General features: G+C 46.5%; 1 protein-coding gene across 1 annotated transcript in view; it reads left to right on the top strand.

Annotated features, from left to right (window-relative positions):
* Window positions 1-873: 873 nt before the first annotated feature.
* MMP17 (matrix metallopeptidase 17) overlaps window positions 874-12059 on the top strand; it is a 177947-nt gene continuing 166761 nt past the window's right edge. Inside the window, exon 1 of the mRNA XM_044290098.1 lies at window positions 874-1264. Within this exon, the coding sequence (XP_044146033.1) occupies window positions 1139-1264 (126 nt within the window). The 5' untranslated portion in view covers window positions 874-1138. The remainder of the gene's footprint in view (window positions 1265-12059) is intronic.

Below are 12059 nucleotides of genomic sequence, written 5' to 3'. Positions count from 1 at the left end.
ATGAGTAAAATGCAATCATAATCCCCCCCCCCCCCCCTCCCGAACGGGTGTTTTTTAAGACGGGTGTTTCTAGATGTTCCCCAATATGTATACCATATGTATACTTTTCAGGCTGAATTTGGCACGTATTTCACTCCTAAAAGCTACTTGGAGACCACGGAGAAACCGCTTCCCACTGTTTTCAGGGGAAAGCTGAGCTGCTGTGGTTTAGCAAGTATGCACACGTCCTTTCTTGGCTCAGTCGTGGTCATAGACCCTGGCTTCCCATTACACACAATGGAAGGCAGTTTCCACATGGCTGCCTAGTGGCTTTTGGGCGTGGAATCTGCACCAGTGTGAACAGCTCCTTACATTGAGGGTTTCCTCAGGGTAACCACACTGACTGGGCAGAGTATATAGCAGTATATGACTACAGCTCACGTCTGGTGTTTTGATATTGTGTTCTACCAGCTACTTACACAACCAAAGCTTTTTAAAATCACAAGGCAGCAAAACAGAAAATGTAAATACGCTTTTAAAGAAGTTTTCATGCTGGAGATCAAATGTAGCTAGAACAGAGACCACATCTGATGTGGAACAATGTGATATCTCTCAGGCAATGCCCAGGGATCTTACCTCAGGTCTAAGAAGGAAATTGTCCTGCAGGGCTCAACTCTGCCCTCTGTCGTCCACTTGGATGGCAGCAGCTTATCAGCTCCTTGCTTGCTTTGAATCCACACAAAATATTAATTAGGACGCCCTCCTTTTCTGCAAGCCTCTCCCAGCTGCCCTCATAGGCTGCTGAGCCTCCCTTCCCACACACAACTCCTCCTTCTCCATACCCAACTCAGCACAGCACAGAGTCCTCTGAGCTCCAGAGCTGAGGAGGCTTGGGCGACCACTGCTGAGGACCTGACCCCTCACTAGGGAGGTGGTCTCCTCCACCCCAGGCTGCACCATCCTGCTCCTGCTCCTCAGCAAGTGTGTGGAGCTCTCCCAGGTGCTGAAATCTACACTTTGACCTGTTGTGCTCAATCTTGCAAAACTTCCTTGGATGTGGCCAGAGGTGACCATGGACCTGTTATGGCGTCAGCAGCCGGGAGTGTGGGCGCGAGCTGCTGAGATGTGAGGAGGGGGCACCCAGGGCTGAGGACGAGGGATGTGCTGGGTCTTCTCCACGGACTGCTCTTGGCCTCGGGAGATGTTTCTGATCGCTCTGCTGCTGGCTCTGAGGGAATCTACGGCCGCACCGACCCCGACAGCCGAGGACCTCAACCGCGGAGTGGTAAGTGACCGGCACATGGCGGGAGCCTGGCATCAGATGGTTCCTAGGTGTGAAGGCGAGGGCAAGGGGGCAAAGCCAAGTTTAGGAAAGGGATGTGGCAGATCTCCTTCGCCCGTGCAGCCGGGTCCTGCAGACACCATTCTGGGAGCGGGGGACAAAGGGTTAAATCAGACGGCGGGAGCAAGCACCCACAGGGTGACATACACACAGCAGCATCTGCCTAATATCTATTATCTATATCATATCTGTCTGCAGCCTAATATCATATCTATTATCTACATATCTGTCTATATCATATCGATCTAATTATCTATCTAGATATTATCTATCTATCTATGTTATCTATCTATCCCCTATCTATCTCTTCTCTATATCTATTATCTAATGTATCTATCATCCATCCATCCATCATATCTATCTATATATTAGCTATCTATCCAATATATATATATATCATTCTATCTATTTATCATCTATTTCTATCTCTCTAGATCTATATGTTTCTATATCTGTCTATCTATCATCTATCACTCATCTGCATCTGTCACTTATATCTATCTATCTTTGTGTTTTCTTATTATGTAACTTGAATCAGTCTTCTTATAATGGATATAATTACAATATAAATAGTTTAATCTGTATCTAGCTATCTATCTATCTATCTATCATCTATCATCTATCTATCTATCTATCTATCATCTATCTATCTATCTATCTATTATCTATCTTCTATCTATCTATCTATTGTCTATCTATCATATATCTAACTATTATCTATCTATCTATTATCTATCTATATCATATCTATCTATTAGCTATCTATCATCTAGCTATCTATTATCTATCTATACATCTATCTATCTATTATCTATCTATCTAGCTATACATCTATCATCTATCTATCTATACATCTATTTATCTATCTATCTATACATCTATCTATTATCTATCTAATATCTATCTATATCATATCTATCTATCTATCTATTATCTATCTATCTATATGATATCTATCTATGACTCCATAACACATCCATGTAGAATCTCGCCTCCCTTTGTGAGCATGCAGCTGTAGTTTTTGGGCACCATTGCGCGGCCCCAGGTAAGTGCTGTTCTGGAGGAAAGTTACCATTTTAACCCTATGAAGCCATCCATACCCCTGTCCTGCCTATGGCGGCTGTGCAGGTAGTCCACTTCTCCCACTCATCTCTCTGATTACATGAAGCCTCATGAGGATGATCTAGCTGTGCGGTCATCCTGATAAGATGCTTTGTGAGTATACTAGAGGGCACGCTGAATTTAGGATATGTTCCCGCACTGCCTACTTCTCATTAACATCAAGATGCCCTGAGTTATTACCAAGCAATTCATCTTCAGCACATCACAGAGACAATTTCACTGACAAAAGGTGGCACGTTGAAAGTTCAGAGATGGGATCACATCCTGAAATTGGGCTGCTGCCCTCAGGCCCCTGACTAAGGAAACAATAAGCCCTTCACCATCAGCCTATAGATGTTTTTCAGAACCACTGACTGATGCTGTAATCCTCCTCTTCCAGATGCTACTGATTATAGGAAAGGTCCATGTAGTATTAGGACTGATACTTTATATGGTTGTATGTGTCTAGTGCACAGTATTACCTGGGAATATCATGTAATTAATGCCAGCGCTGCTCAGTACCCGCAGGGGGTACGTTCCTGGGCTGTGCCTGTGGATAGACGCTGAAAGGCTCTGCACTAGTGGGTTCTTTACAGTGATTTTCTTTTTAGATATGGTGAAGTAAAATTCATAAATTCAGAATGTATCACCATCCTCAAGGGTAGAGGTTAAAGCGTGGTTAAAGATTAGCACCCTTGTAGTCTGCCCTAAGATCAAATTAATTATTCCTCCATGTAGTCTGGCCAGAACCGTGTAATGTAGGTCACAACAAATGTCATTCAGGCTGTGGTCCTGGAGTTCATTAATCTTTTATCACCTAAGAGACCTGTGTCGCCGAATACTCTAGACCAAGACCCAACATGCCCAGACAGCTCTTGGTAGATTGGGCATAACGTGACTACCACATCCTGAAGACCACAACTGACCTCACCTGGATTTTCCCTGCTATGAAATCAAACCTGTCCCGTCATAATTGTCTCCATCGGAAACAAGAATGATAATTTGCCCATGCCCACAGGTGATAACTGGCATCCAAGGGTTAATACGTTGATTTCCCTCGAGTTTTTATTTCGTATCAGAAAGACAAGGCAGGTCATAAATTTTGAAATCGTCCGCCCTTTCAATGGCATGCCATGCAGGATCTTTATGAGAGTACTTCAAAAGAAATACTGAAAGCCTAAAATTCATTTTTAAAGCTTGTACACCTTAAAAAAAATTGTCTGGAGCATTTGTAGAAGGAGCACAGTGGCATAGACAAGTGGCAGAAACTCCTACAACTTGATATAGTCAGCTAAATATGAAGATATACTTGAGAGAACCTAAAATGTTCCTGGATATTGTGGGGAAGTCACTGGTCAGAAACCGGATATCAAGAGATCCTTCTGACAGACTTTTGTGACCACATGTTGCTGGAGGCTCTTGTGCCATTGATAAAAGGGCAGGGCGAGAGATATGTTTTGTCTATACTGTACTGCATTGCTTCCTAAGGAGGTCCTGTGTCAAGCTGACTCTATCAGTGCCATGCCGAGTTTCCATAATTGGAGGCTGAGTAACAGATGGAAGTGATTTAATCAAGAAGAAACCAGAGAAAAAAGAACGACTAAGTGAATGGACCAGCTTCCTAAATAAAATGTGGCCCCTTGCTGGCCATCATACGACACTAAATAGTAAACTACAAGAAGGATCCTCCATACTGAGTCTAGATAGCGATGATGTTCCTCCTGATGGGGAGTGGTGGGTAGATGGAGTACAAACCCTGTTGATAGGCACATCTGACTTGGGTGAGACTGTCTGTCCTCAACTTTCTTGTAGGATTTTCAGAGACTGAGCCAAGGAAGCTCTCAGAGATTCCCTCAGATGTTTTTGTTTTCATAGAAAATCCAGTCTTTTTTATCAGTTCATAAATTTGATGTTTTTTGTTGAGACACCCAGGGCATACAATATGAGCCACCACTACACCCATTCACCTTTAGATGTGACTGGATTAAGGTTTTCCTGGAGAATAGCTAGCTCTGCTTGCCAATGATTGGTAGGTACCCTGCAGTTTTCCTTTGGAGAAACGTGTTATAGCATTGGAGGCCAAATGAAGCTTTGCACAGTCCTAATCAGTATCCCATCATGTGCCTAGTAACAGCTGGTTAAAACCTCACCGCGGTCCTTCTAGCTCCTTCAGATATCAATCACAGTTCATTAAACTCTATGGAAGCCCAAGGGAATGACGAGACATTGGGATACATTGAAATAATGGCGATTACAGCTACAGAGGGGTTAAAACATTACTACCATGCAGTTGGAATAATGAAAAAGAGGAGGTCACCCACGCAGCCCATTCTTTAACATGCAAGAATGAAAGAAAAAAAAACAAGTTGCAGCCATTTTGTAAAAAGCCTGAAAAAAAATGACCTTAAAAAATGAAATTGTTTGTGAAGAGCCAGGCATATAAAGAGGAACATCTCTAGATTTCTCCGTGCAGATGTAGAGCAGAAGCATGCGGATGAGGCGCTGATTCAAGTAACATATTGCATGTGGAGAGATTCAATTAGAGAAGGAGAATGACATGTTCTGTGCTGGATGGTAATTGCAAGATCAGAGCGCTGTGTCAGAGAGCCCTTCAAGACCGAATGGTCTAGGGTAGGCTGTATTTGGTTGTTTCTTGAAGATCAAGCCACTGATTCTACAGTCTCTGCTCACGATAAAGGGATGATAGTCTTGAACTGAACCCATTACATAGCAATGGGCTAGTCAGCCCTGTAAACCCCAGGTCCACCGTACCTGGAAATGACTTCAGATGGCGTGACTCTGCTTTGAAGTATAGTTGAAGGGGAAGAAGTGAAACTGTAAGGATGGAAATCTTCCAGCTCTGCTGCCAATAGATTCTGTGAGCAGGGTAAATGCTGAATGTCATAGCTGTTCATTCTCACAGACGTGGACAGCAGCATGTCCTCTGTCCCATTAATGCTCAACTGCTGCAAATTAGCTCTCCTCCAAAAGAAAGAAGACTATCTCATACCAGCCAAACCAGGGAGATTTGTGAAAGGAAGAGGGACACATCAGACAGCTGTTTTGTGATTCTTGCCCATGGGTGCTGGTTAGCTAAAGGAGGTGTGTTAAATGTAGCATGTGAGGGGATACCACTTCTCACTGAAGAGATGCAGCTGGTCTACGGAGACTTATTTTCAGGCAAGAGCTACCCATCTGCAGACAGCTGTTTTTGGGTTCTTGTCCTTTATCGGAACAGAGCAGGGTACAGGTTGACTGAATGAGGCATCTTAGATACAGATCAGGTGTGTGTGTGGGGGGGGGGGTACTGCTTCTCACTGAAGAGATGCAGCTGGTCTATGGGGACTTACTTTCAGGAAAGAGCTACCCATCTGCAGACAGCTGTTTTGGGGTTCTTGCCCATGGGTGCTGGTTAGCTAAAGGAGGTGTGTTAAATGTAGCATGTGGGGGGATACCACTTCTCACTGAAGAGATGCAGCTAGTCTACGGAGAGTTATTTTCAGGAAAGAGCTACCCATCTGCAGACAGCTGTTTTGGGGTTCTTGCCCATGGGTGCTGGTTAGCTAAAGGAGGTGTGTTAAATGTAGCATGTGGGGGGATACCACTTCTCACTGAAGAGATGCAGCTAGTCTACGGAGAGTTATTTTCAGGAAAGAGCTACTCATCTGCAGACAGCTGTTTTGGGGTTCTTCTCCTTTATCAGAACAGAGCAAGGTACTGGTTGACTGAATGAGGCATCTTAGATACAGATCAGGTGTGTGTGTGGGGGTACTGTTTCTCACTGAAGAGATGCAGCTGGTCTATGGAGACTTACTTTCAGGAAAGAGCTAACCATCTGCAGACAGCTGTTTTGGGTTCTTGTCCTTCATCAGAACAGAGCAGGGTACTGGTTGACTGAATGAGATATGCTAGATAGGACCATTGCTTCTCAATTAAGAGATGAAGCTGGTCTATGGAGACTTACTTTCAGGCAAGAGCTACCCATCTGCAGACAGCTGTTTTGGGGTTCTTCTCCTTTATCAGAACAGAGCAGGGTACTGGTTGACTGAATGAGGCATCTTAGATACTGATCATGTGTGTGTGGGGGGGTACTGTTTCTCACTGAAGAGATGCAGCTGGTCTATGGAGACTTACTTTCAGGAAAGAGCTACCCACCTGCAGACAGCTGTTTTGGGGTTCTTCTCCTTTATCAGATCAGAGCAGTGTACTGGTTGACTGAATGAGGCATCTTAGATACAGATCAGGTGTGTGTAAGTGTGTGTGGGGGTACTGTTTCTCACTGAAGAGATGCAGCTGGTCTATGGGGACTTACTTTCAGGAAAGAGCTACCCATCTGCAGAAGGCTGTTTTGGGTTCTTGTCCTTCATCAGAACAGAGCAGGGTACTGGTTGACTGAATGAGATATGCTAGATAGGACCATTGCTTCTCAATGAAGAGATGAAGCTGGTGTATGGAGACTTAATTTCAGACAAGGTTCCGTGGGAAAGGTATGCTAATTAGCTCTCCTCCAAAGGAAAGACAACTATCTTTAACCAGCTAACGACTCGTCGAAAGGGAAGAGTACCCTATCCTCAGGTGGTTTTTTTCTGGTATCTTGCCTCTTATCAGTACAGAGCAAGGTACTGCTTGTGTGAATGAGGTGCTTTAGGGGTATTGCGCTCTTCTGTCCTCCTTTAAACATGAAGCCGGCCCTTTATACAGATGCAGGTTCATTAAATGTGTGAAGATCTCGTCCCCACCTCATGTGCTACTCAATTATTATAACAAGTCTGAAGCCTGGACACAGTAGAAACAATGGTGGTTGGATTTAGCAATATAAAGTAGGGTGACATTTAATGGGATATGCTCCATGCAGGACTATGCAATGTGCTCCGAGTACAGATATAATAGAGGGATCAACAGGATTTTCTGATCAGCAACACTGTCATTATGTTTGCGGTAGGTGATGATTGGAAATGACTCTATAATTGATGGATTAGAAACGTCTCTGATTTCTAGACCACTTTACATCAAAACCAGCTACTGTATAACATGTATGTATAAGACATATAGATTCATGCAGCATAAGCACAGTTTAATGGATCTCATCCCTTATGGAAACTGAACTTCCCAGCCTTTATAACTTGAAGGGTTTGTCTAGTTTCTACCACAATTTTACCTACGGTATGCCTCAGGTATATAAAAAAGGCATTCACCTGCTTCCTGCAGCTCCGTTCCAGTGCTGAAGGTCCAATCCTGCTCCTTCCAGTCCCTGGCAGCTAAACCTATGGATGGGTTCAGATGCCCCACTATGGCCAGTCATTGGCTTCATCAGTGATGTTTCCCTAAGCGGCACGTGACCCAGCAGTGATGTATGACATGAGGACACATCACCACTGAGGCCAGAGATTGGCCTCAGTGACACATGTGACTCCTCCGTAAGTTTACACCCAAGGGACCTTACCAGGCAGGACCAGGCCTTCAGCACTAGAAGGGAGCTGAGGAGCGCAGGTTGGATGCCTTTTTTATCTTATGTACAGCGCTGTCCGGGGCATGGGTAAAATCATGGAAAAACATGAAATGGTAGCCACTCTTTAACTGCATTCGGCTCCTTTAACATTTGAATCAAGATTTCACAGAGGTAACCGGTCCACTGGGACATCACTTTACTATATGGTAAGCACAACCTTGACTGTCTGTGATCGGTAACTTTCCGTAATGCAATATTTGCATTATTTTATAGCAAGGCTTTCCAACCCAAATACCATAGGACTTCTTGGGTACCTGCTTGGGGCCAGGTTTAGGCAACAGCAAGACCTGTCACTTTTACATTAGGGATGGAAAACTGATTTTAACTAGATGCTTGGAAAACAATCTATTATTTTGTTCCTACATCAAGAGTTTTTGAGGTAGTAAAGGTAATAGGGGGATCCCAGGAACCTCCATGGTAACAGGGTTGGGACTTATGGTAGTATTGTCTATTAAAGAAGTAAGAAGAAAATGAACATTGGTAGACTAAGACTACTTTCACACTAGCGTTTAGGCTTTCTGTTTGTGAGATCCGTTCAGAGCTCTCACAAGCGATCCAAAACGGATCAGTTTTGCCCCAATGCATTCTGAATGGAAAAAGATCTGCTTACAATGCATCAGTTTGGCTCCGATCAGTCTCCATTCCGCTCTGGAGGAGGACACCAGAAGCAGAGCCAAACTGATCCGTCCTGGCACACAATGTAAGTTAATGGGTACGGATCCGTTTTCTCGGACACAATCTGGCATAATAGAAAGCAGATCGGTCCCCCATTGACTTTCAATGGTGTTCAAGACGGATCTGTCATAGAAGACATAATAGGCTATAGAAGACATAATACAACCGGATCCGTTCATGATGGATGCATGCCGTTGTATTATTGGAATGGAAACGTTTTTGCAGATCCATGACGGATCCGCAAAAATCGCTAGTGTGAAAGTAGCCTAACTGGGTAGACTTTATATTTTTATTATGTTTTAGAGCTATGACTTATTATGAAAGGGGTTGTCTCACTTCAGTAAATGGCATTTATCATGTAGATAAGGTTAATACAAGGCACTTACTAATGTATTCTGATTGGCCATATTGCCTCCTTTGCTGCCATAATCTCTGGATCCAATCAGTGTATAATGTGATAGAAAAATGAATCAAGCCAGGGCCGGCCTTAGGTGTTCAGGCGCCCTGTGCGAGATAACCTTGTGGCGCCCCCCCCCCCCCCCCAAAAAAAAAAAAACACTGCTTGTTGCTGGCATCATGGCATAGGCTGGCTGACTATCCAACCAAGTAGTTACCAGCCCTCACACCCCAAAGGCCGGTGTAATGTTATACTTCCCTAGTTCGTGAGATTTCCCTACCCTCGTCACTTCCGGTCGCACCGGACATGACGTGAGGAGGTGTGCCGCGCAGGCGCACAACGACAGGTTAGGGAAATTTCACAGCAGAGTGCGCATGCGCCAGGAGCCTCGCCGGCGGTTAGGGTAGGGAAAAACTATGGGCCAATGCGCAGGCGCAGTGATCGGATGGATGTTCTCAGCTGAACACCGGCCGACACTGCGCATGCATCGGGAGCCTCACCAGCGGTTAGGGAAGGGAAAAATTACGTACGGGCCAGTGCTTTTTCCCTACCCTAACCGCTGGTGAGGCTCCCAGCGCATGCGCAGTGTCGGCCGGTGTCCAGCTGAGAAAATTCGTTTCCAATGTAGTATTAATAACTAAACAATTAAATAATAAACATATTGCATTGTCTACTTACCGCCAGGACAATTAGATGATCTGGACTCTGGCTGCAGTCTGGCTCTGGGGACTCCATTGTCACTCTCTTCCCCCCCCCCCTCCCTCTCTTGTCACTCTTTCCCCCCCCCCCCCCTTCCCTTGTCACTCTCATTATCCCCCTCTCCCTTGTCACTCTCATTATTCCACCCGCCCTCCCTTGTCACGCTCATTATTCCCCCCCCCATCACTCTCATTATTTCCCCCCCCATCACTCTCATTATTCCCCCCCATCACTCTCATTATTTCCCCCCCCCCCATCACTCATTATTTCCCCCCCCCATCACTCATTATTCCCCCCCCATCACTCATTATTCCCCCCCCCCATCACTCATTATTCCCCCCCCCCATCACTCATTATTCCCCCCCCCCATCACTCATTATTCCCCCCCCCATCACTCATTATTCCCCCCCCCATCACTCATTATTCCCCCCCCCATCACTCATTATTCCCCCCCCCATCACTCATTATTCCCCCCCCCATCACTCATTATTCCCCCCCCATCACTCATTATTCCCCCCCATCACTCATTATTCCCCCCCCATCACTCATTATCCCCCCCCATCACTCATTATTCCCCCCCCATCACTCATTATTCCCCCCATCACTCATTATTCCCCCCCCCCATCACTCATTATTCCCCCCCCCATCACTCTCATTATTTCCCCCCCCCCCATCACTCATTATTTCCCCCCCCATCACTCATTATTCCCCCCCATCACTCATTATTCCCCCCCCCATCACTCATTATTCCCCCCCCCATCACTCATTATTCCCCCCCCCATCACTCATTATTCCCCCCCATCACTCATTATTCCCCCCCATCACTCATTATTCCCCCCCCCATCACTCATTATTCCCCCCCCCCATCACTCATTATTCCCCCCCCCCCATCACTCATTATTCCCCCCCCCATCACTCATTATTCCCCCCCCATCACTCATTATTCCCCCCCCATCACTCATTATTCCCCCCCCCTCACTCATTATTCCCCCCCCCATCACTCATTATCCCCCCCCCCATCACGCATTATTCCCCCCCCATCACTCATTATTCCCCCCCCATCACTCATTATTCCCCCCATCACTCATTATTCCCCCCCCCCCATCACTCATTATTCCCCCCCCCCCCATCACTCTCATTATTTCCCCCCCATCACTCTCATTATTTCCCCCCCATGTCACTCTCTTTCTTTCCCCCCCCATGTCACTCTCTTTCTTTCCTCCCCCATGTCACTCTCTTTCTTTCCTCCCCCCTCCCCCCTTGTCACTCTCTTTCTTTCCTCCCCCCTTGTCACTCTCTTTCTTTCCTCCCCCCTCCCCCCTTGTCACTCTCTTTCTTTCCTCCCCCCTCCCCCCTTGTCACTCTCTTTCTACTCCCACCTCCACCTCTAGTGTAGCGTGGCCGAGCTCTGTTAGGTCCGCGGTACAGGAGCATTTGTTTCCTGTACCCGGCCGGACTGAAAGGAAGTGCACACTAAGTGAGCACTTCCTGTCAGTCCGGCCGGGTACAGGAAACAAAAGCTCCTGTACCGCGGACCTAACAGAGCTCGGCCACGCTACATTAACAGGCGCAGGATTCTTTAGAGCGGCAAGCGCTCAGCCTCAGCCACTCAGGCGGCGCAGAATGAGGGGCGCCGCCAGCCGCCCCCAACTTATATAAGTAACTTTTTTTTTTTTTAAACCGCAACGGGCGCCGGGCGCCCCCTGCTGAATATAGCAGGAGGGGGGGGGGGGGGGAGAAAACATAAGTGCCGCCTCGCCTGCCCATATTACATTGCGGGCTGTCGGCCGCCCGGCGCCCCTGTTGCTATGGCGCCCTGTGCGGCCGCACAGCCCGCACACCCCAAAGGCCGGCCCTGAATCAAGCCAGCACAGGAGACAATATGGACAATAGCAATTCATTAGTAAGTGCCTTGCATTAAAGGGGTTCTGCAGTTTGTTTTAACTGATGAGCTATCCTCTGGATAGATCATCAGCATCTGATCAGTGGGGGTCCGACACCCGGGACCCCCGCCGATCAGCTGTTTGAGAAGGCAGCGAGCTCCAGCAGCGCTGCGGCCTTCTCACTGTTTACCGCTGGCCCAGCGACGTCACGACTAGTATCAATGGCCTGGGTGCGGCTAAGCTCCATTCAAGTGAACAGAGCTTAGCCCCGCCCAGGCCAGCTGATCGGCGGGGGTCCCGGGTGTCGGACCCCGCCGGTCAGATGCTGATGATCTATCCAGAGGAAAAATCATCAGTTTAAACAAACTGCAGAACTCCTTTAACTTTCTCCACATGATAAATGCCACTTGCTGAAGTGAGACAACCCCTTTATAGATTATGTTGTCTAGGATTCTAAAAAATGGATCTGCTCGG

Source organism: Bufo gargarizans, chromosome 1, assembly GCF_014858855.1.
Source record: "Bufo gargarizans isolate SCDJY-AF-19 chromosome 1, ASM1485885v1, whole genome shotgun sequence".
Lineage (NCBI taxonomy): Eukaryota > Metazoa > Chordata > Amphibia > Anura > Bufonidae > Bufo > Bufo gargarizans.
The sequence above is the reverse complement of the archived record's forward strand: the minus strand, read 5'-3'. Positions and strand labels throughout refer to the sequence as shown.